The sequence below is a fragment of the Leucoraja erinacea genome, chromosome 1 (genome assembly GCF_028641065.1).
Source record: "Leucoraja erinacea ecotype New England chromosome 1, Leri_hhj_1, whole genome shotgun sequence".
NCBI lineage: Eukaryota > Metazoa > Chordata > Chondrichthyes > Rajiformes > Rajidae > Leucoraja > Leucoraja erinaceus.
This window is the reverse complement of record NC_073377.1, coordinates 86,376,586-86,402,809: the sequence shown is the minus strand read 5'-3', so window position 1 is coordinate 86,402,809 and position 26,224 is coordinate 86,376,586. Positions and strand designations below refer to the sequence as shown.

At 42.7% G+C, this 26,224-nt stretch overlaps 1 protein-coding gene across 2 annotated transcripts in view; it reads right to left on the bottom strand.

Moving 5' to 3' along the window:
- The window catches only part of kcnip4a (potassium voltage-gated channel interacting protein 4a), a 460,669-nt gene that overhangs the window by 44,785 nt on the left and 389,660 nt on the right, over positions 1-26,224 (bottom strand). For both annotated transcript variants that reach the window (XM_055638283.1, XM_055638274.1), the window contains exon 2: positions 2,280-2,404. In XM_055638283.1, coding sequence (XP_055494258.1) covers positions 2,280-2,404 — 125 coding nt within the window. The remainder of the gene's footprint in view (positions 1-2,279; positions 2,405-26,224) is intronic.

The following is a 26,224-nucleotide window of genomic DNA, read 5'->3' as shown; positions in this document are numbered from 1 at the left end:
AATATTCCATTAAAAAAATAAATATCTCTAGCTCCATATGCGTTGTCATTGAACATAGAATAGGCACAAATAATAGCAACACTATTGTCTGTGGATATTGAACGTTCTGCCAGTTGTGTTCATTATAGGTGTGTTTTGGCAGAGTTGTCAATTCACAATTTATTATGGTGCATTTGGGATTAGATTCACAATGAAAGAACTTGGATACTGTGAAAATTGTCCTCATGCTTACAATGCATGTTATCTCAAAGTATCCGTAATCTCTTCGGGAGAAATTTTCTGAGCTGGAAGATAGAATTACAGAAAGCTCTAAGTTCTCGAATGTGCACTAAATAGAATGTCAAAAGTCTAAATAGTTTGGAGAAATAAACCTGGCAAATAAAGCTTAGGCTTTTGCATAAACACCCCTTTATGTAATTTCTAAATCTATCATTATTGCATGTTTTAATTCAGTGAACTTTTTATTTCCTAAGTATATCTACACTTAAGCAAAGCTTGTGCTTTCATTCTGGCTTCATGGTCTTTGGTTATTAAAGCTAAACACTTGTGAAATGATTGGCTGTTCACAGCACTCATGTCAGCACATTCAACTACTCTGTTGGCAGTGTAGCACAAAGGACTGATGTTAGAACTGCTGACAGAAAATAATCTTACATATTCAATGCTAGTGGGCATTGTATTCCCGCTCTTCCTTTATGCCTTAAAGACCACATTCTGGGCTATTTTTATCTATTTTAATCATTTTCCTTGCTTGACGATTATGTTGCCATACAATTGAGCTGAACATTCAAACCGCACAGAAATGGGATCCTTTAGCACACCAGGTCCACACCGATCATCCACACCCAATTGCTCTAATCCTACACTAATCCCATTAATTATTTCCAAATTTCCTATTCCCCCCTAGATTCTATCACTAAATATAAACTAGAGGTAATTCACAGTGATCAATTATCCTACCGACCTGTATGTCTTTATGATATGGGAAGAAATCATAGCCCCATGCGTTCACTGTGAGAATGTGCAAACTCTATGCAGACAGTACCGGAGATCAGAAATTAACCTAAGCAGTGAAGCAGCAGTTCTACTCACTGTCCTACAGTGCCATAGCTGAATATACAGAGATTACAGTAAGAACTTGAGTTCAGGTTAATCTTTGGCGAATCGGAAATTTGAATACAAAACATAATTCAAAAGTTTTGAATTGCAAGACCTCAGAAGCCCGGGTCGGGGCCCAGCCGGGGCCTCGTGGGTCGGAGTCCGGGTCGGCCGACGTAGCCCGCGGCTGGGGCCCAAGTCGACATCACGGAGGCGTGAAGTGGACGGTGAAGCCTCATGACATTGGGGCCGCGGCGGCGGTGAAGCCTCACAGTGGCGGTGACGCCTCGTGGGTCGACCAGCAGTCGAAGGCCGATGAGAGCATGGAGGACCACCGTGAGGTGGTGGGAGGGGAAGAAAAACGGAGGACCCGGCTTAGGGGGACCACCGTGGGGGGGGGGGGGGGGAACAATGGACAATGGGGAGGGGGTGAGAACAAAGGGCAATGGGGAACCGGAGTGGGGGAACCGCTGCGGAGGGGGACGACGACGAAAGGAGGTGCCAGCGTGCTATGCAACTCTATCAGCGCCGTAGGTGGTTGTTATTTATATACATTGGGTATACAAGCAAAGAATCTCACTGTGCCTAGTCACATGTGACAACAAAGTATTCCATTCCAATGGTCAACAGTCAAACAGATTTCCATTGATTACATGATTAACTTTATATTGGTGACATATTCACCTTGCAACAGAGAAACAACATATATATTGAGAGCACTAATCCACCGTGTCAATTTTGTACACTATTTTGGGTGGGAGAAAAGGGTACTGAACTTAGATGAGGAAGAGATCAAGCCCCTGTCCATACTGAAATACCCACATCAAATGCTGATCCAAAAGTGAATCAAAACACTCAATGTGGTGCTGTAATGAAACATGGTTTCTACCATCCTTCCAACAAAGTTTTCCTTTTCAATTCTCAGAAGCTATTTAATAAATGAATATGATTAAAATACATACACTACAGAAAGAGCAATGAATTGCCATGAAAACAAGCTTGACAGTCAAGACAAGTGCTTTGCAATGCAGCACTCATTGCCTTATTCTCACTTTATGGATCAATAAATAAATTTTCCAGTTCATCCAGAATCAAACAAGCAAACTTTCTAACTAAAATCTCAAGGGAGTTAGCTTTAGGCGTTATCCTGAATTTTAATTCCAGTTATTGTATTTACTTACATTTTTAAAACCCCTATAGAGGATCTGAAGTTCTTTTTTTGTGAATTTAGTTTGTGCCTCAAGCTGCTCCAGCCCCTCGGGACGATGGCAGACGGTAGCCATTTCCAACTCATCCTCAACACTGTCTGTAAGCAAAAGAAAATATATCAAATGATGGAAGGGTTGCATTTTAAATAGGCCAGGGTCATATTGGCTACAATATGGCTTGTGGCATTCGGTTGCATCAAATCAATGGATATCCAATGTAGTTTGCCACTCAAGAAGCATAACCTAATTCTCAAGAGGACAACTTGCTTGATTGTTGTCTCACCAATCTCCCTGGCTCTAAACTCCAAGAAGGACAGGAGTAGAAATATTTTGGACTCATCATCGTTTCCAAGTCTCTCCAAGACTCGCACATTGAGGAATTGCACATGGGCCATCATTTCCCTTATCCGTAAGTGTCAGGGAGTTTCCAATCAAACGCCATTGTGCAATAATGTCATCAGAAGGATGGCCAAGTTCACAGAGATCCATCATTACCTCTTCAGTGTAACTGAGGTTGGATAATATATGGCAATTAAAAAAAAATCCGTAGTTACTGGAAATCTGAAATAAAACAGAAAATACTGAAAACTTCAGGAAGTTGGATGGCATCGTTGAAAAGAGTAATAGATTTCATGTTTCACATTTAAGCCTTAAGGTACTGCCTGAATGTTTCTAGTATTTTCTGTTTTATTTCATCAATGTGTGTGTTTTTACTACCATAATCCACCATAACTATCAATAGGCTGAGCTTAACAAAAAACTGGTGAAGGCATAAGCAATAGTGGCTGGAACCGCCCATTCAAGAAAATGGCAAAATAAAAATACCCATATCTTGTTATTGCTAGATTTGTATCCCAATAGGGACTAACAACATGGATTGTTCTTTAAAGCCTCAGGACTTTCAGTGTTGCAACTTCTTCCATTTATGCACCAGGATATGCTGCGTCAAGAAATGTATGGAACATTAATGCATGTCCACATCACATAGTCAGACCCCAGAAGCAGCTTACTACATTTTCCATATTTCTAAATCAGGAAGGCTGTGATTAGTTTGCAAACTTTCCCACCTTCGCATCTGAAGGTTCCAATGTGAACAAATCCAGAAACAGGAAATACCGCCTAATGTTTGAACTCTGAACCACATGGATGCAAATTTTGTTGTTTAATGCGGAAAATCATATTTGCAATCAAACATTGTCAAAGGCACATGAATTATTAATATAAGAATGGTAATTAAAGTGTCCCTGTGGCAAAGGTTGCAGTCAGGAAAATCCATAGAGTTTGTCCCGACTAACATTTGACCACCAACCAGCTCAGTTGGATCTGTTACTTATCTCATCGTTGTTCGTGGAAACTTGCTGTGTTCAAATTATCTGCTGTTGTGTTGTATTACAATGAATGGATTTCAAATTGCATCTCAATAGTAAATAAGTTATTTGAGTGCCTTGAAAACAATAAAACAAAGACACAGTTCACCCTTTCAGGTGGATGGAGAAACTCCTTTGGCATCATACTTTTGTCATCTAAAAAAAAAACATGGTGATTCTTACAATATAATTTGTAGGAGCTGGCTGTTTCCCGACTGCCGACTGCAGTTGCTACATTACATAGTGAGCACACTTTAAAAGTATCCAATTGCTATAAAGCACTCTGCAATTAAATGAAACTCTATACAAATGTAATTTTCTTTCTATGTGAAGCCGTGTTGAAATCTTTTCTAATTAAGCTTAACTACATTATTAACCAATACCTGTACTACAATCTTCTTTGTAGAGAAGGAATGGGTGACGTTTCGGGTCGAGATCCTTAATGTCACCCATTCCTTCTATCCAGAGATGCTGCTGTCCCGCTGAGTTACTCCAGCATTTTGCGTCTATCTTTGGTTTAAACTAGCATCTGCAGTTCCTTTCTACACACTACAATCTTCTTGTTCTCTTTATCTTTCTCTATCACTCCTGAAAACTTGGTGACCATGATTATTAAGCCTCCGTTTCTGGCCTTGTTTGAGCTATGTATTTGCTATCCAATCACATCATTCTCCCAAGTGACAAAGTCTACCTGAAACTTAGTAAACGTATTAATTTAACATGGATATATGAAAAATGTAACACCTCTTTTGTCAATTTTGATAATTTTCTCAATTTAGTTATGAGCTTTTAGAAACATTTCTAGTTTATACCTTTGCCATTTAATTTAATTTCTACTGCTTTGACCTTATTTGTTTCCACTGAAAAAACAAGAGTATTTTTATCATTAGTCTTCACATGCTTAGTTTCCACTGAAAGTTAATGTACCCTGCTTCTAATTTATTGATCCAGAGGAGTTGGCGAGGTTTTATATTTTTTCTAGGTGATTGGTTACTTTAATGAAATCAAATCACCCCAAGATTCATTAGAAGACATGACATGGCCGCAGACAGAGTGTACTCTAGATTTAAGAAATTCTATGAGTCTAATCTTGGGGTAATGTCGATTTAAAAAGCTCTCTGTGTCGATAAAAGCTTCTTTGTTCAAAATAGCCACAAGGCTTGAAAGGCAAAACAGAATAAAAAAATAAGTGTAAAAATATACAAACAGTACTATCAGCGAGTTCAAATCTAGTAGGGCCCTCAGATAAATTGATAGATGGTGGCAGCTTTCAATGCCTGTCATTAAAGTGATGTGGATTGAATGACTTGTTTCTATAATATTGATTCCATGTAAAATATAATAGCCCACTTTTGCAGACACCAACTGAGTGATGGCAGCTGTTGTTGACTTCAAGTGAGGTGCTGACAAAGATGTCATGAATCCTCAGGCTTAACTTTTCCACTTTTCAACATCATTTGCAGTTTTGGCAGATCTTTGATGATGACCTCAAGCAGTCAAGCATCAGTCAGCCACATTACAGAAATATATTTGCACACAAAGGTGCTCAATCAGAAATCTGATCATGTTTACTGTGAGGGGCTTGTAAGAAGCTGAGTTTTTCTGGGTCTGCCTTGCAAATGATGCACATGTATGAGAAGGTTTATACAGTGATGTCAAATGGGATGCAACATATGCTTTGAAAACCCGTGTAAAATTCACATCTATAAACATGATATGGCCTCCTCATACCAAGACAAGGCTTCACATGAAAAGTAAGGGGTGCTTTTCTGTGCCTTAAAGGGTCCAGTCTTACCTGGGACAGTCACAATCCATCAAGTAGGCCAGTTTCCATTAAGATTTTTACTTACACACTGCTTCCACCCATCACATCAGTGTATTGGTTCACTGTATTAGTTGCCCCACCAATAGATCTTAGTATCTATCGTTGGTTTCATTCCAACCAAGATCATGATCACCTTTCCTCCCATCTACCACTGTAGCAATAAGGCACTTGAAATCCCTTTTACCAACTGAGAGTATGACCTTTCCGACAACCTTTCCCTATCACCTTCATCCCCCACCCTCCCCCCCAACCTCAACAGCTTCCATTAAGTATAGCCTGTGACCTACCTGATTTCCAGAAGTGAGTGAGTTAATGGAGGAAATTACTTTGGATGTACTTGCCCTGTTAGGCCTGCCTGGGGCATATCACTCCGTGGGTGTTTTAGAATATTATTGTGGAAACTTGTGCAGAAGAAGAGCTTTGGATCTCTTAACTGCATCACAAAACACAACTTATGAGTGTGGAGTATTTTCGGGAACATTCTAATTTCTGTTCTAATAAAAATGTTACAAAGGGCAAGCAAAATATTGTGACAGAAGCAGGAAATTAAAGCAGAAACATAACAAACCTTAAAAAATGTCAAAACCTTATTTCAGAAATGATGGGATTTTTAAATAATTGTGGGAGAACATGAGACATCACACACAAGGCCAGTGAAGTTGTTAGCAATAATTATGGGCTGGTTCACTGTAATAGATTCACTGTTTATTTAAGAAGGTATAATTTCTTGAGGGTTTTGTACAGTCACAATAAGGCACAACTAATGGAAGCTTGGGTCATTTTACTAATTATTTTGATGACACTGAAGAAGACTGGGATGGAGACCTGCCGAGGAGCAGAGAAAAGAGCACTCCAAGTTCTGGTCTTTTGCAAATGACCACACGTTATTGACTCCTTTCCTGTATTACAATGATGACTGTCGATGGTCCGACCATTAGTTTCATCACTTCTTGAAACTAATTGTTTGCTCATTTGTTTCTTGCCCATTATAAGGGCGACAACTGGCATTCTAGCCACACCACAGGCCTGGAGCACAACATGTGAATGGGCGTAAAGTAGTGTTGATAATTCGTTAGTGTTTTATGCCCCATATTTGAAACAACCCAATAGATGTGTTTAATTGCTAACAGTTCTAAATAATGAAGCAGTGATATCAAGTTGTTGCAGGACAAAATCTGCCATTTCGATAAGAAGTAAAGCAGCATTATGGTGCAGTAATTACTACTGCTGCTACACGACTACAGCAACCTGGGCTTCATCCAACCTCTGGAGCTCAGGGCTGGCCTTCAGCCAATTGGACCGATTGCTCCCATTTGGACCCCGCGCCTAAGGGGGGCCCCGTGCTAGGGTAATCCAAAGCTCCGCTCTAGGATCTTTGGAGTAATCTACTCTCGGCTCGGGTAGATCTACCCCGGGTGGAGGGTGGAGAGAGGGGTGGAGAGAGAGTAGAAGGGTGGAGGGGAAGAAAGGGGTAGATGGGGAGGTTGGTGTGAGAGGGAATGGAGAAGGGGGGAGAGGGGGAGGTCCCTCACGATCCCAGGGCAGCGTTCCCGCCCCTCCAGTTGCCGTGCTTCATGCACACAACCCCAGCTCCACCCCTCTCTCTCCCCGGGGAGACGCGGTGAACAATACAGGGAGGGCCGGGCCGGGGTTTGGAGCTACGTTTACAAACCTCGGCCTCAGCTCACACCCATTCACCCGGACTGCAGCATCCGCTCCCGCCGCCAGCCTCTTCCAACTAACACACACACACACACACACACACACACACACACACACACACACACACACACACACACACACACACACACACACACACACACACACACACACACACACACACACACACACACACACACACACACACACACACACACACACACACACACACACACACCCCCTAGGTTAGGATGGGGTAGAAGCCCAAAGGGTAGGATGGGGCTGACGCCCAAAATTTAATGCCTGAACTGGTTTTTCACCAATAGTTATTGGTTTGCCAGGATCTAGTTAAATTACTTTTTATTTCATTTCACAGTCACTAAAACAAGTGGTATTGTAACTATGTACTTTTCAGAGGTAATCTACAAATTTTGTTTGTTACTTGTAGGCTTACGTGTTTGCAATTTTATATTAAAACTAGACCAAGTGCAGACCCGTTGGGTCTGTTCCCCCAACGTGTGGCTGTGGGGGGGGGGGGGAGGAGGTGGCATGCAGCATCACACACACTAACTATCCCCCGCCCCCCCCCCCCGCACTCACGCTAATTACCCCCCTTGATATTATATTGATATTATTAATTTGCTCCTTTTACCCCATAACCACCCTATCTACTGACGCATAGCCCCCAACTTGCAGTCACATCTAGAGAGGTGGGGGGCGGGGGTAGAGAGTGAGGGCAGAGAGAGAAGGGGCAGAGACAGGGAGAGAGGGGAGAGAGAGAGAGGGTGAGAGTGAGGGGGAGAGAGAGGGGGGAGAGTTGGGGAGCAGGGAGGGGGGTGGAGCGAAGAGGGTAGGGGGTTTAGGGGAGGGAGGGGATGGAGGGAGAGAGAGAGAGAAAAGGGGGAGAGGAGAGGGGAGGAGAGGGGAGAGGGGGAGAGAGGAGGAGAGGATGGGGGAAGGGAGAGGGGGGGAGGGGAGAGAGGGGGAGAGAAGAGGGGAGGGGGGGGGGGGGGGGGGGGGAGGGGGGGGGGGGGGGGGGGGGGGGGAGAGAGAACCAAAACCCCTCAAACAACCATTTGCAGGCAGTTACTTTTTCCTTCAAATTAACCATAACCATATTTTCATTTTCAAACCAAATTAAGGGTACTTACTCACAGCTGTGTAGACATTTGTTCAGTCATTCAGAGCTCAGACCTCCATGTTGCAGAGACTGATTGAGGCACACCACTTGCACAGACTGATTGAGGCACACCACTTCTTGGTTTCATAGTCCCTCCCCATCCCACCAGCAGGGGCAGCAGAGAGAATAGGGAATTTTGTAAAAACATTAATATCTCTGTCATATTTCATTGACAGGAAAAATCCTCGGCACACATGCGGCGGAGGGGGGCTCTGCGCGAGGTGGCCAAAAATGATGGCCGTAGGTGGCGGCGTTCTCTCGGAAATCGCAGCACAGATGGCCAAAACCGGTCAAGAACAGAGTTTTAGTAATATATAGATGTAGCTTAGATCTGTTTGGTCCATTAACTCGCAAGCGCACATTTTGATTTTTAAGCGCACATTTTGATTTATTTTCCATTCCACCATAGAGATATAAAGTCTATGATAGACTTTATTTGTATTTCTATGATTCTACAGACCTTGGCTGGGAACCTGGGGCTCAGCAAAATTGTTTTCAATTGGGCCCCGGCACCTTTTAAGGCCGGCCCTGCTGGAGCTGTCAATGTGGAGTTACACATTCTGTCTATGACCATGTGGGCCTCCCTCAGGTGCTCCAGTGCACTCCCATGCCCACAAAACAACCTGGTAGGCTAGTTGGCATCTGTTAATTGTCCATGTATAGTTAGATTGCAAGATCATCCAAGGAGATTTAAAATGCATGCGAGGGGGGAAACACATTGCAGGGAAATAAGAAGGAGAATGGGACCGATAGGATTGCCTCCAGAGCCAGCATAGATTTGAAATGCCAAATGACTTCCTTCTCTTTCATGCAAACAAAAAGAGAAATATCATTAGTTATTTGTGCCAAATTGTTCTCCATTCCAGTGTAGAACTTCAGTATCATTGTTAGCATTGTGATGCAGGTTAGGTTTTAGTGATGCTACACAGCAGTACAATGCATGATGGTTCTGACCCATTGGGAGACAAAATGGCAGTGGGAGAAGAAAAGTCTGTGGTTAGATAAATCTGAAATTGAAAAAACCCTCAAACTATGAAACTGCTGGAATGTAATTAAAGTCCATATGTTATTGTAGTTTATGGGAAGAGAATACCATCTTTAACGTTGTGGAGCTCGCAGTCCCTGGTTAGGGACTGGCTTCGGGACCTCGATGTCGCAGGCGCTTCGACCACCCTGATCACGGGAGCTTCGATCACCCTGACGTGGGATCTTTGATTGGCGGCTGCGGGGGCTTCAATCACCCTGACTGCAGATTATTTGACTCCCCGACCACAGGAGAAAAAGGAGGAAAGAAGATATGACTTTATTGCCTTCCATCACAGTGAGGAATGTGGAGGAGCCGCTGTGATGGATGTTTATGTCAAATTTTATGTAGTTGTGTGTCGTGTTGCTTTTTTGGTATGACTGTATGGCAAATCAAATTCCTCGTATGATTTACATTCTTGTTTTGTTTTCATACTTGGCTAATAAAATCAATTACATTACATTACATCAATACCTGGTCAAGCTCAAAGCTTACTCATCATCCCACCTCCAATGTGCTTGACTCTTAATTGCATTCTTAGTTCTGATGCAATTATGGATTGATACAGGTATCATTGGTGACCTACCAATTTGTTGACAAATACACAAACACAAAAAAAAAATTGAATTGGTATTTAAACATTAACAGGGACAGGAACGGCTTAAATCTGACATTCAGATACAAAGCCAGAAAACAAGGCAAGATAGCCCATTTCCTGCGATCAAAGTCTTTAAAGTGGGTTTGATGGCTTGACTAGGCTTTCGTTGGGAAGCCGTGGCATTGTTGCAGCAGAGGATTCGGGCATCCAAGAAGGATTAAAACATTTTCAAAACCATTTTTAAATTGTGAAATCAAAGATCCTATAGCGGAGTAAGATAGACCACTCCTGCTAAATGGGCTGACGTATAGTACGCAACGTGGGCCTTTTTATCATCCATTTCCGTAACCGGACCGGACCCGACCCAGCTCGACCCGACTCGCAGTGTAATCAATTTTGCGGGGGAACAGTTTGTGTTAATAAATTAAAATTCTGAAAATGAGGAGAAGATTTTTACAAATTTTTTTTTTTTTTACGAGGATGTTTTCTTAACCGGCTTCCGTCTCTGCACTAGTTATCTTTGCTCCGCTATGGGATCTTTGGTGAGGAGACGGAAGCCGGTTACGGAAATGAGGCCTTAAATTACCCATGAATCTGCCCATGACCGTACGTAGTCTTTTTCGTCGAGTGGACTGTCTTGCTCGCTATAGGATCATTTGTGTGAAACTGGGAACTCACAAGACACCTCTGCCATTAATTCAATTCTTCTTGGCAAGGTAGAAGAATTTAAATGTGTATGAAAGAACTGCAGATTCTGGTTTAAATCAAAGATGGACACGAAATGCTGGAGTAACTCAGCAGGACAGGCAGCATCTCTGGAGAGAAGGAATGGGGGACATTTTGGGATGTGACCCTTCTTCCTTGTCACCCATTCCTTCTCTCCAAAGATGCTGCCAGTCCCGCTGAGTAACTCCAGCATTTTGTGTCTATCTTTGGAAGAATTTAAATGCCTCCTACGCTTCAAGATCTATAGCATGGCAGGACACCAGGGGAAAACGTGCAACCTTCAACTCACTATCACCAGACAAGTTACAGCAAATGCATTACATGACATTTTCTTGTCATTTGGGAGTTTCATTAATTAGGTGCATATATTAGACTGCTGCAATTACTTGGCAAATCACAGGAATTATGGGAATGAAAGAACGCAGTACACATTTTATGAGACTAACAATCGGCTTTTGGATCAAAGAAATATGTAGCCAGGGTAATGACATGAAAATGACAAAAAAAAGTACAAAGAACTATCAATAGTAATTCCACTCAGTGGTCTGTTTTAAGCTTTCCAGAATATTCTTCTGCATTGTTTATTTTAACTAAATTCAGCAGGAATTAAAGAGAGGAATAGACACCCCCTGGAGACCAAATTACAATAAAAACACAAAGCACTTATGCTACCACACCAGGATTAGCTCTCAATTTAGAAAACCAAGCCCAAAGCTAAAGTGTTTAAGAAGGAACTGCAGATGCTGGAAAATCGAAGGTTGACAAAAATGCTGGAGAAACTCAGTGGGTGAGGCAGTATCTATGGAGCGAAGGAAATAGGGTCGAAACGTTTGGGTCTGAAGAAGGGTTTCGAGCCTATTTCCTTCGCTCCGTAGATGCTGCCTCATCTGCTGAGTTTCTCCAGCATTTTTGTCTACCCAAAGCTAAAGTGCTAACTAACTGAATATACCAACTAAAGCTAAAGACAATAAATGACATAAACTTTATAAATATAGACTTTCTTTTCATTTAAAAAATAAATGTTGGAGATCCATTGTTTTAAGAAAAAATTCTGTTAATTCTAATCTATTCTTTGTCTTTAATATTTATTTCAATTTAGTGCATGGTAATTTGAAAAAAATCTTCAAAAAATCCATCATTGTACCGGTACCTAAAAATGCCTCCCCAGCCTGTCTGAATAACTACCGTCCGGTGGCCCTTACCTCGGTAGTCATGAAATGCTTTGAGAGGCTGGTGAAGAAACACATCTGCGCCTTCCTCCCTCGGAATATGGACCCGTTGCAGTTCGCATACCGTCCGAACAGATCCACGGACGATGCGGTCTCCCAGGTCTTGCACACTGCTCTCTCCCATCTGGACAGCCAGAAGGGGGGCTACGTGAGGATGCTGTTCATAGACTACAGTTCAGCCTTCAACACGATAGTCCCCACCAGACTGGCCGGGTAGCTAATGGAATTGGGGCTCAACACCTCTCTGTGTGCCTGGGTCCTGGACTTTCTCACCGCCAGGCCCCAGGTAGTCAAGATGGGAGGGAATACATCGAAGTCCCTCACCCTGAGCACAGGATCGCCCCAGGGTTGCGTCCTCAGCCCCCTATTGTACTCCCTGTACACACATGACTGTGTGGCTAGGTTCAGCTTCAACTCAATAATTAAGTTTGCTGATGACACAGTGGTGGTGGGCCTGATCTCAGACAACGATGAGAAGGCCTACCGGGAGGAGGTGGCTGATCTAGCACTCTGGTGCCAGGATAACAGCCTCCTCTTGAACATCAAAAAAACGAAGGAGCTGATCATGAACTTTAGGAGGGCACATCATCCGAGGACGTACACTCCATTGAGGATAAATGGGGATCCTGTGGATAGGGTGAACTGTTTTAAATATCTGGGAGCACATCTCCGAGGATATGACATGGGCATCACACGCCTCAGCACTCGTGAGTAAGGCAAGGCAGCGCCTTTACCACCTCAGGCAATTGAGGAAATTCAGAGTGTCTCCGAGGATCCTCCAGTGCTTCTACGCAGCGGCGGTAGAAAGCATCTTGTCCGGGAACATTACCATCTGGTTTGGGAATTGCTCTGCCAAGGACAAGAAGGCTCTGCAGAGAGTAGTGCGTTCGGTCGAACGCACTATGGGAACTTCACTCACCCCCCTGCAGGAACTATACATTAGGAGGTGCAACTCCAGAGCCAACAATATCATGAGAGACCCCTTCCACCCCTGCAACGGACTGTTCCAGCTGCTACGGTCAGGCAAACGCCTCCGTTGCCATGCGGTGAGAACGGAGTGGTTGAGAAGGAGTTTCTTCCCAGAGGCCATTCGGACTGTAAACGCCTATCTCACCAGGGACTAACTCTACTAAATGTTTTTCCTTCCATTACTTATTATGTAAAATAATATGTGTGTTATGATTGTGTTTATAGTTTGTTTGGTTGTTTGGTTGTTTGTCTTTTGCACAAAAGTCCGCGAGCATTGCCACTTTCATTTCACTGCACATCTCGTATGTGTATGTGACAAATAAACTTGACTTGACTTGACTTGACTTGACTTTGAATTTCCCTGTACCTTAATTGGTACATGTGACAATAAACTGATCTTGAAACCTTGAAATCTAATTTTGTACTTTATACTCTGCATTCTTAATAAGAATGCTTCAGTCTGATCGTTTGAAACAACGTACTCACAACAAATGCCCATTTAGAACAAGTCTCATCAGCAAGGTGTACAGGCTGATTGGTGACCAACACTTGTGTTTCAAATTCTCTTCTTATTTACAAATTATGAGAGAAATAAAGTTTATGAGGAGAGCTATTTTATGATTAGAAATGATTTAATTACATGCACACAAGGACAAAGGCTAAATGCTTGTCACGGTTTAAACCTTTTGGCCTCATCTCCATAATTGTGATAAGATGTGAAAGACGCTCAGATCTGTTATTTATGACTATTAACCTTTCAGGAAATTGTTATTCGAGGCTGATGAGCTGCACCTATCTTAAGAAACAGTGTCATGTGGTGGACACAGTCCAGAAAATCACAGGTATAGACCACCCCACCATTGGAGATCTATAGGAACACTTAAGTTCTCTCATTTTAGAAAATTTTGAAAAAGAGTCATAGTCATACTGCATGTAATTAGGCTCTTCAGCCCAACTTGTCCATGGTGACAAAAATGCCGCTTCCAAGCTAGTCCCATATCTTTATCAGATTTTCCTATCCACATACTTGTCCAAATGTCTTTTAAATGTTGTTATAGTATCTGCCTCAACTACCTCCTCTGGTGGCTTGTTCCATATACCCACTGTGAAAAGGTTTCCCCTCGGGTTCCTATTAAGTTTTTCCCTTCTCACCTTCAACCTATGTCCTCTGGTTCTTGATTCTTCTATTCCAGGTAAAAGACTATGCATTCCTCTCATGATTGTATATACCTCTATAAGATCAGTCTTCAGACTCCTGTGGTTCAAGGAATAAAGTCCTAGCCACCCAAATTCTCCCTATAGCTCAGGCCCGAAGGTCATGCCAACATCCTCGTAAATTGTCTCCGCACTCTTCCCAGCTTAATGACATCCTTCCTATAGCAGGGTGATCAAAACTGAACAGAGAAATCCAAATATAGCCTCACCAAAATGTTATACAACTATAGACATAACAATATATATAGTTCAGGGGCAGAATTCCTGCCTGCAGCATGGTGGAGTTAGGACTGTTTGCTGGACATGCAATATCCTGCTTAATTTCACGTGTGTTATATTGTAAATCTCGTCAACTCAGGTGGTAAAATGTGAGAGTCATAATCCCAAGGTCATTTCAGAGTTTGAGCCCCATGTTGGGTGGTTTGCACCACCGGCTCGTAACTGAAATGACTGATATTCAATCTTGACCTTAGCTGCTGTCTGTGTGGACTTTGTACATTCTCTCTGTGGCCATGTTGGTTTCCTCTGGTTTTCTGGTTTCCTCCCACATCCCATGTTTTGTAGGTTAATTGGCCACTGCAATTTACCCCTGAAGTTGGTGCATGGCAGGAGCATTGGAAGGATGAGGAGGCATGAATAGGGATGTATGAGGTAAAATGGAACTGGTGAGTCACAATGGTGCACGCAGCATCCCTGGAGAACATGGATAAGTGACATTTCATGTTGGGACCCTTCTTCACACTGATGAAGGCGAGTCTGAAGAAGGGAACCGGCCCAAAATGTCACCTATCCATGTTCTCCGGAGATGCTGCCTGACCAGTTAAATTACTCAAGCACTTTGTGTCCATTTGTGTCCATTTTGTGTAAACCAGCATCTGCAGTTCCTTGTTTCTACTGGTGTTAATGGGTGTTTAGGGGTTAGTGCAGGCATTGCAAGCCTGTTCTATACCATTGCGAGCCTGTTTCTATACTGCGTGACTCAGGAATTACGTTTACAATTGGTTTAAATGTTTCTCTTTGAATAAATAAAGTATGCATCAGCTTGTTCATAATGTACATTTGCTAATGACAACTTGTCATTGTCAAATAGATGCAACAGGTGGAGAATTTTAGGCCATTTTCACATCTCAGTTCCATTTAAGCATTGAGTTTAATATTAATAGAATAGAATAGAATAGTTTCTTTATTGTCATTGTAACATGGGCCATGTACAACGAAATTTAAAATGTCAGCCAGTCAGTGCAGCATTCAAACATTTCTAAAGCTAACGAAACATCCACGGTAAAATAATAAAGATAAGCAAATAAATAAAAAACACAGACAAAGCACGCATACACACCCAACCCTCCATCCTTCTGTCGATTTCACCGTTACCACAGTCCCTTAGTCTGTATCGCCCCTGCGTTCCTTGGCGGCCACATTTAGTGTTTTTATAGCAGTGGGGTAAAAACTGTTTTGTAGTCTATTTGTCCTTGTCCTTGTGGATCTGTACCGTCTGCCTGACGGCAAACAGTTCAAACAGGGAGTTGTCCAGGGTGGGAGATGTCCTTTATTATATTCTGGGTTTTTTTGGTGCAGCGGGAACTGTGTAGGTCCTCCAAGGTAAGGAGAGGGCAGCCGACAATCCTCTGGGCGTTGTCAATGGCCCTCTGGAGCGCTTTCCTCTGAGCCACTGTGCAGCTGGTGTACCACACGCATACACAGTATGTTAGTATGCTCTCAATGGAGCACCGATAAAAGGACAGCAGCAGCCTCTGAGTGATGTTGTTCTTCCAGAGCACCCGCAGGAAGTGCAGTCTCTGCTGGACCTTTTTCAGCAGCGCAGTGGTGTTCACGCTCCACGTCAGGTCCTCCTCAATGTGGATTCCCAGGAAGCGGAAATCCGCCACCCTCTCTACACAGTCCCCTCTGATGGTCAGTGGTACCATGTCCGTTTTGTTTTTCCTGAAGTCTATTATTACCTCCTTCGTCTTTGAGGTGTTGAGGAGCAGGTTATTTTCTTCGCACCACACTGTCAGCTGCTCCACCTCATCCCGGTAGGCGTACTCGTCCCCCGCGGAGATGAGTCCCACCACTGTAGTGTCATCCGCAAATTTGACAATGGTGTTGCTGTGGTGGGCGGGGGTGCAGTCATGCGTGTAGATGGTGTAGAGCAGGGGGCTCAGTACACAGCCCTGTGGAGAGCCGGTACTGAGGCTGAGGGCCGTGGATGTGTGATGGCCCACTCTGACTCTCTGGCTTCGACCCGACAGGAAGCTATTTTATCCACGTACAGGTGGAGTGTGGAAAAGTCCCAAGTCCCCAGTTTGTCCACCAGTTTGTTGGGGAAGGATAGTATTAAAGCAGAGCTGTAGTCCACAAAGAGCATCCGCACGTAGCTCCCCCGCTGCTCCAGTGAGACAGTGCAGCATGGAGAGCTGTGGCTACAGCGTCCTCTGTGGATCTATTCGCTCTGTACGCAAACTGGTGGGGGTCAAAGCTTCGGGGCAGAAGTGATGTGATGTGACCCCGGACCAGTTTTTCAAAACACTTCATCACCACTGGTGTGAGTGCGACTGGCCGGTAGTCGTTGAGGCTGGAGATGTTGTTTTTTTTGGGCAAGGGGACTATGGTGGAGGATTTCAGACAGGGTGGAACAGTGGACTGGGCCAGAGACTGGTTAAAAATCCTCGTCCAGACTCCAGCCAGCTGGTCTGCGCAGTCCTTCAACACGCGTCCAGAGACGCCGTCCGGACCAGTAGCCTTCCTTGGATTGATGGCCCGCAGAGTGCGCCTCACCTCATGCTCCTCTATCTTGAGGGGTAGGCTGCTGTAGACCATGGAATACATTGTAATGCGCTGAAAGCAGGATTGTAAATATAAATTACCTGTTTAATAACCAGGCACTGAATTTGCAGTTGAGTAATGCAGTTTAGACTGTAGGGGAATTGGAATGTTGATTATATTATAAAGTGTGCTCTGCTGTGAGGCTTAAAAGCATTAGAATAGCATTAAATTATTCTATAATTTCTACCTGTATTGAGGAAAGATGTATTAATTTTAAACATTTTCAGCATTTTAAACAAACCAGACCTCTTGAACATTTTCTGAGATTTATTTTCCTTCCTTCAAAAACTAACATTACATTTTAATCTAGTGGGAAAAGGCTCTTATCAATCAAATGGAAGTCTATTGGGGAAAATGTGAAGGCAAAGGTTGATCTGTTGCAAATATTTACAGGCAGACTTGATGTCAAGGCTTTCGAAAGGCATTGGGAGGATTCTGGTAGCTAGAGAGCGACAGAGAGAATCCCGGGACCACAAAAACAAAGAAGCACAGTGATTACGGTCACGTGATTAACATCGAGTGAATGCAGAGCTGAAGGTAACTTCATGGTTATGTAATGTGGCCTTGAGAAGACAAGGTGTCTGGGAATGGGCATTCTGCAAAGGGACTGTATGATGACAATGAAAATAGGAATAGGTAACATAATTAAGAAATGTAGCCTGCTAAAGAACTAAGATATGTTTTGTTTATTCAGCCTTTGGATGAGTGACAACTTGAAATGATTGATTTCAGAGTCATGAGAGCATTGGGTTACATCAAAGGCTTCCTTTTGGATGATTGAAGGAAAATATATTATTTAAAAAGGGCAGTCCGAGATATCAGCAGTGATAACCTGGGAACAACCATCGCAAGGAGGAGGTACCTGAGTTGAAGCTCAGAGAAAGCTACCCATTAACAATGGAGTGAATCAGGTCAATTCATTTATACGGTAATATCTGAATCCATGTCATGAGTCTTGTGATTTACTTAAGTGATATGCTGGAATAGTAAAGCAAATTGGAAGTTATTAGAAGTCAGTGGTTTCTATGCCTGCTTAAGTAATTCAAGTGCTAATAAATATTAAGTTGTACTACATTTGGTTTAGAGTCTTTTGTTCGACACATCAGTTGATAGCTTATAGAGGTAATAGGGTTCACAGTTTCTGGAACATTCTAATGTTTGTATTTTTCAGGCATGGAAATAATTCAGTTGAAATTCAACTATTTTTCCCAAAGGTAAGAATGAATATGTGAAAACACAGAATGGGGAAAAAATAAAAGTCCTGAGAGCTCTTTTCTTCTCCCTGCTACACTCGATTATCTAATTATCAGCTAGATGCAAAATGGCAGTTTTCCACTCTCAATATGTGTGTTCAATTCCCAATCCATGAATGGACACATAGCCCAAGATTACACTTCAGTTTCATTTTGAATGGGGTCCATGTTGCCAGAGGGCAGTTTTGCAACTGAATCCTGATTACCTGTTATGCTAAGTGGCCATTGAAAGCCAATTGGGCCAAGAAAATCTCGTAGGAGATTTTCCAATTGACTTCATTCAACATCCTTCTTCAATCAAAACTACAAATGGCAGAGATCAATTGAATTCCAGTGACCACTCACAATAATTACAGCTTCTCAGTGCCTGCGGCATTCCGAAGTGAGAGTTATAAAAATGTATAAGGTCATAAGGTATAGGAGCAGAATTAGGCCATTCGGCCCATCAAGTCTCCTCTGCCATTCAATTATGACTAATCTATCTTCCCCTCAAAACCCTATTCTCCTGCCTTCTCCCCATAGCCACTTTATTCATGTATCTTTATTATTTCACTGACCATCTCCAGTCTCCTCAGGTACAATTCTGCAATGGTTCCATCCCAACATGCTCTTTACATCAAACTTAAATCACATATTATTTAATTTTGAACAATCATATTCCTTTACAATTACATTTTCAGGGTCCCAGCTACTCACTAATTTCAGATCTGTCTGTAGCTGTCTGCAGAGTCATACAGCACACAACAAGGCCTTTGCTCTATTCGTCCATGCTGACCAAAATGTCCCATCCAAGCTAGTCTCATTTGCACCGTGTTTGGCCCAAATCCCTCTAAACCTTTCCCATCCGTGTATAGGGTGGGAACTATTCTAGTTGAATAAGTATGCCTGTTAAATGAAACATTGCTCTTCACAAAGTGCAGCAGTTAATACATTAGTTTAGTTTAGTTTAGAGATACAGCGCAGAAACAGGCCCTTTGGCCCGCTGAGTCCACACCGACCATCGATCACCCGTTCATACTAGTTCTATGTTATTCCACTTTCTCATCCACTCCCTGCACACAAAGGGGTAATTTACAGAGGCCAATTAACCTACAAACCCGCACATCTTTATGAGAATGCCATGAGTATGCAGGGTGACTTGGACAGGTTGGGGGAGTGGGCAGATGCATGGCAGATGAGGTTTAATGTGGATAAATGTGAGGTTATCCACTTTGGTATCAAAAACAGGAAATCAGATTACTATCTAAATGACGTCAAGTTGGGAAAAGGGGAAGTGCAATGGGATCTGGGTGTCCTTGTTCATCAGTCTATGAAAGTTAGCATACAGGTACAGCAGGCAGTTAAGAAAGCGAATGGCATGTTGGTCTTTATAACAATAGGGGTCGAGTATAGGAGCAAAGAGGTCCTTCTGCAGTTGTACAGGGCCCTAGTGAGACCACACCTGGAGTATTGTGTGCAGTTTTGGTCTCCTAATTTGAGGAAGGACATTCTTACTATTGAGGGAGTGCAGCGTAGGTTTACAAGGTTAATTCCCCGGATGCCGGGACTGTCATATGCTGAGAGAATGAAGTGGCTGGGCTTGTACACTCTGGAGTTTAGAAGGATGAGAAGGGATCTTATTGAAATATATAAGATTGTTAAGGGTTTGAACATGCTAGAGGCAGGAAACATGTTCCCGATGTTGGGGGAGTCCAGAACCAGGGGCGACAGTTTAAGAATAAGGGGTAAGCCATTTAGAACGGAGATGAGGAAACACGTTTTCTCACAGAGAGTTGTGAGCGTGGAATTCTCTGCCTCAGAAGGTGGTAGAGGCCAGTTCTCTGGATAATTTCAAGAGAGAGGTAGATAGGGCTCTTAAAAATAGCAGAGTCAGGGGATATGGGGAGAAGGAAGGAACGGGGTACTGATTGGGGATGATAAACCATGATCACATTGAATGGCAGTGCTGGGTTGAAGGGCTCAGAGAGTGGTGGCTGTGTGGAATGAGCTTCCAGTGAAGGTGGTGGAGGCAGGTTCGTTTTTATCATTTAAAAATAAATTGGATAGTTTTATGGACGGGAAAGGTATGGAGGGTTATGGTCTGAACGCAGGTGTATGGGACTAGGGGAGAATACGTGTTCGGCACGGACTAGAAGGGTCGAGATGGCCTGTTTCAGTGCTGTAATTGTTATATGGTTATATGGTTATATGGCTGAATGGCCTGCTCCGGCACCTATTGTCTATTGTCTACTGTCACCCAGAGGAAACACATGTGGCCATAGGGAGAACATGTTAACTCCATACAGACAGCACCCGAGGCTAGGATCAAACCCAGCTCTCTGGTGCTGTGTAGCAACAGCTCTACCAGCTGCAATACTGTGCCCCAGTAGTTGTAAGAGAAATGATACAAGGGCTTGTGAAGCAGTACAGAAATGCCAGTCTATTATGAGGGTCATAGCCTGAGGACACTAACATAAATGACCAGATATTGCACATTTTATGATTGAATATGTGCTGTGACAGGAGGGGTTGCCATCAGGTCAGTGCAATATAGGATGTTCCCCATGTCTGAAAGGATAAATTGTCTACTCATCCTCCTGGTAATTTATCCATAATGTGGAACTTATGTGGAAAACTACCACACTGCCAGTCTCTCCACTAGAAGTACTGTGGTGATTTAAGAAGGGGGGCCCACCATTGCCTCCTGCAAGGTAACTGGTCTTGAAGACTGAATGTTGCCTGGGCCAACACAAATCCACCTGGAAATGCATCCATGAAAAGAAAGGACTGTAGGGCTATTTCAATTAATATCCCTTTCCAGATTTTACTTTTCTTAAAGGAATGTAAATCTACATTAACCCGCAGGAATCACAGATAAGCCAAATGCTGTGAAGGATGTATATCTTTCGACAGTGGACAGAGAGGATATGTTCCTGGTCCTCACCTAACTAGGAAATGGTTGCCATTTGAGCAAACGGCAAGAACACATAGCTTTTTGAGAAACACACGTAGTTTTTATGCATTTATTCTGACTTTGGCATGATACCTATGGAATGTATCAGCATATTTTTAATGCAACAATCTGTTTCAAAAAATTGGTTGCTTCAAGTATCGGTAACTGGCAGATCTTTATTATATTTTCCATTCTCTTTCAATATAATCTTATATAATGTCTGTGGTGACAAGAGATTTGTGACCTCATTGATTCTGGGAGCTTTTGTCATGTAGTGGGGCATAGTTTCCTCAACCTCCGGAAGCCATTTCCACCATCCACCATCCACCACATACGCTACCCATTACATGCTCCTTGTTAGAATGCAGAGCTCAGGCAACCATCAGACCAGATTAGACCAGCAGCAGGGACAGGGCCAAATTGGAAACTGGTAATTCAAGTATGGGTATCGGAGATTGAGAGTACTGTCCAGTCTGGTCAGAATAATGAAAAGCGTAGAGTGGATGTGGAAAGGATGTTGCAATAAAGCACAGAGGGAGAAGAGGAGGGAAGAGACTGCAGCCCTAAGATTTTTGGTTCCACCACAGTGAGGAGGTGCTTGGAGGACTCACTGTGGTGGATGTTAATTTGTGTTTATTGTTGTTTATTATTGTATGTATGACTGCAGGCATGAAATTTTGTTCAGACCGTAAGGTCTGAATGACAATAAAGGTAATTCTAATTCTAAAAGGTAATTCTATACCTCTCATAATGTTATCTTCTATATTACTAAAATTCTGTTCTTGACCGGTTTTGGTCACCTGTGCTGCGATTTCCAAGAGAACGCCGCAACCTACAGCCGTCATTTTTGGCCACCTTGCTCAGGGCCCCCCTCCGCCGCATGTGTGCTGAGGATTTTTCCCGTTGATTAAAAATGACAGAGATATTGATGTTTTTACAAAATTCCCCATTCTCTTTGCTGCCCCTGCTGGCGGCAGGAGGGGGGACTATAAAACCAGGAAGTGGTGTGCCACACAGTCTCTTCAAGGGAGGAAGGCAGAGGGTCACATTTCTCTGAGCTGTGAATAACACTGAACACATGTATACTCAAATGTAAGTGTCCTTAGTGGTTTTAAAATGCTTGCAAAAAGTGTCTATTGGTTCTAAAGCTTGCAAAAAATGTCTATTGGTTCTAAAGCTTGCAAAAAGTGTCTCTATTGGTAGCTTGCAAAAATCTAAAGCTTGCAAAAAATGTCTATTGGTTCTAAAGCTTGCAAAAAATGTCTATTGGTTCTAAAGCTTGCAAAAAAATGTCTATTGGTTCTAAAGCTTGCAAAAAAAAATGTCTATTGGTTCTAAAGCTTGCAAGAAAATGTCTATTGGTTCTAAAGCTTGCAAAAAATGTCTATTTCTAAAGCTTTCAAAAAATGTCTATTGGTTCTAAAGCTTGCAAAAAGTGTCTATTGGTTCTAAAGCTTGCAAAAAATTGTCTATTGGTTCTAAAGCTTGCAAAAAAATGTCTATTGGTTCTAAATCTTGCAAAAAATGTGTCTATTGGTTCTAAAGCTTGCAAAAAAAATGTCTATTGGTTCTAAAGCTTGCAAAAAAATGTCTATTGGTTCTAAAGCTTGCAAAAAATGTCTATTGGTTCTAAAGCTTTCAAAAAAATGTCTATTGGTTCTAAAGCTTGCAAAAAAATGTCTATTGGTTCTAAAGCTTGCAAAAAAATGTCTTATTGGTTCTAAAGCTTGCAAAAAAATGTCTATTGGTTCTAAAGCTTTCAAACTAGCGCTCCAGAAAGCGCCCCCCCCCCTCTCCCTCCCTCCCGTGCCTGGCTTGGCAAGGTCCTGCAATTGAAAGGCACAACTTACTGCAAATGGTGGCTTGGTTGCTTTGGCTTGAAGTTGAAAGGCACTACTTACTGCAAATGGTGGCTTGGGCTTTGGCTTGAAGTTGAAAGGCACTGTTACTGCAAATGGTGGCGTGGTTGCTTTGGCTTGAAGTTGAAAGACACTACTTACTGCAAATGGTGGCTTTGTTGCGTGGCAATAATGGCTTCAAATGGTGGCTTGGGTGTGGCTTGAAGTTGAAAGGCACTACTTACTGCAGATGGTGGCTTGGGTGCAATGGCTTGAAGTTAAAATGCATTACTTACTGCAAATGGGGGCGTGGGTGCATTGGCTTGAAGTTGAAAGGCATTACTTACTGCAAATGGTGGCTTGGGAGCATTGGCTTGAAGTTGAAAGGCTATACTTACTGCAAATGGTGGCTTGGTTGCTTTGGCTTGAAGTTGAAAGGCACTATTTACTGCTAATGGTAGCATGAAGTTGAAAGGCACTACTTACTGCAAATGGTGGCTTGGTTGCTTTAACTTGAAGTTGAAAGGCACCTCTTACTGCAAATGGTGGCTTGGGTGTGGTTTGAAGTTGAAAGCCACCACTTACTGCAAATGGTGGCCTGAAGTTGAAAGGCACTACTTACTGCAAATGGTGGCTTGCGTGCTTTGGCTTGAAGTTAAAAGGCACTTCTGTAAATGCACTTACTTCCTGTTTGCACTGTATATTGATGTTAGATAAAATGCTACCACTTACGGCTGTGATTTTTGGCCATCTTACTCAGTCCCCATCTGCTGAGCAGATGCAGAGAATTCTTCCCATCAATGGAAAATAAAAGTGTCATTAGTTTTTTTTTTAATGTTGAGAATCTCTCTCCTGTCAATCACTCCATGAAAGCCACACCTTTTCCGGTTGGGGGGGGGGGAGGGGTTATAAAACCGGGAAATGTGGGTGTGGCTCAGTCTCTGCAAGATGGAGGAGGGAGAGGTCACGACTCGCTGTCTTTAGTGGTTTTGCAACCTACTTCAAATGGTATGAAACTGCATTTGAATTTGGTGGCCTTGCACCCTGCTCGAAGTGGTAAGAAACTGCACTTGAATTTGGTGGCCTTACACACTGCTTGAAATAGAATTTCGGGGATTAGCCGTGAGTCAACTACCAGCCCACCAGCCGTGAGTGAGTGAGTTGCCAGCACAACAGGCTTGATTGACTGAGGCGCCAGCTCAAGAATCCATTTGGCGCACAATTTGCATACTAGCCCTCTGGAAACCAGTCCCGTCAGCCCACAACACCCATACTAGCGCTCCAGAAAGCCCCCCCCCCCCCCCAACTGGCCACCAATATTAGAATTGGTGGAGAGGTGGAATATTGCGTTGGTTGACCAGCCCTCCTGTGTGATGCTGGAATCCAACAGGTCCCACTTAGTCTAGTATACTTCTATTAGCTTTCCCCTCAACCTCTTATACTCCAAAGAAAGTGTTCCAAGTTTGCCCGGCCTCTCCATAGACCATTTTCAACTTGAATAGAGCAGTGAATCAGCTGCAATGATTGTACTGAATTTATACCTGGTCTGATATTCATCCACAGTGATCAGAAAGTGTTGACTAATATGTACTCCAGCAAATGTTCAACTTTTCTTATGTATTTCATGTATCTAAGCACCCCAACAGTGTAACATATTAAATACAGCTAATTAGGCAAATCTGAGAGACGAGTTAGCAGAAATAGGGTAGAGAATAACTGTACCATTGAAAAACTGTTTGGCATATTACCAGGTTACTACATTTTAATTGCTTAATGACACAGAAGGTAAACAAGGAATAAAAGAAAGCCATTTAATTTTCATTCCAAACTGTGGTGCCTATTCAAAGATAAAAGATCAGTTAAATAAATAGGGTAGAATTTATTTCACTGTTGCATGTGCTAATACATGATATAATAACCTGTGTCAATTTGACCGTTGGAAAATGCATAGCTTGTTGTTGAGGTCAGAAAATGCATTTGCTTTCTTTCAGCCTTGTGAAGATGTCTTTTGGTTCAATGAACTTTACTAATCCCTTGCATCCCAGAAAACTAGTCAAATCCTTGCTGTTTCAGTAACGTCGTCCATTGTTGGTTTTCCTTCAGTTGCCCAATCCCTGAAAGTCCAGTGAACTTGTCCAATTCCTGGCAAACCTACAAATGTGTCCAATCCTAAACAATCCTCTAAATTTGGCCAATCCCTGGTCGGCTATTGAGTTTGTCTATCCCTGAACTTGTCCATTGCATGGGACCGTGAGCACATTTACGTGCCCATAGTTCATCCAATCAATTGGTTGTGTGTCTGGTCATTTGGTAGTGGAGATATATGCATTAATTATCCAGAAGAAAAGTAAAACAATCTCTAATTTGTAACTAACAATATCGGTTGGACAAGATTGTTGAACTTTTTCTAAAAAACAGAAGGAAAAAAAAATTCACTGGGGATAGACAAGGTAAAAGAGAAAGGACAGAAATCCAATTTGGATGAAGGGCCATTGACCTGAAATGTTGACTCTGTTGTTCTACCACCAGTTGCTGCTTGACTTGCAGAGTGTTTCTGGCATTTTCTGGTTTTGGTTTAGAGCATTGGGCTGCCTTGAGATGAATAACCACATTAAAGGTGAGAGAATACCATGGCTTTTCTTGATGAAGCAATAAATTGAAGGTATTCATTTCCACCTTTCATAGAGAGATAAAAGTCTCTGGATTTGACAGCAGCCTCTGATGCATTCTTCAAAGCCCTAACGTTGGGTCAGTATGTGCCACAATACCTTTGTAGAGGGGTGAGTATGTGAATGAATTGGTTACTTTTGGCTTCCAGATTACATCCTCACCTTGCAAGTGAGGATACTGCCTTTATTTCCACCAACAAAGAATAAAGCATGATTAAAGGTGATATCTGAGAAAGCACAAACTCAAATGCATATTACTCCGCAATGAAATGTTGAACATCAGGAAACCCCCAAATTAGTAAAGCATTCACAAACAGCATCGTCAGAACAAAATACTAGGACTTGCTTTGAACATTGGAAGATGGCTTTTTGGCAACAGAGCAGGGGAAGAACTTCCTGAGACGCTCTTTTATGCTGCGCCTGGTACCATTCTGTGTGTAGATGAAACCTAGAAGATACATCATCAGCATTTGTTAATTCCCTGGACCCCAAACATACCATTGCGCATGCTTCATGCAGTGTGGCAGAGTCACTGATTTGAAGTGCTAAGCATTCAACAAGCAGAAATTATTTCAGGTTGAAGGTGCCAGTTTTGGAGAGCAGGATGT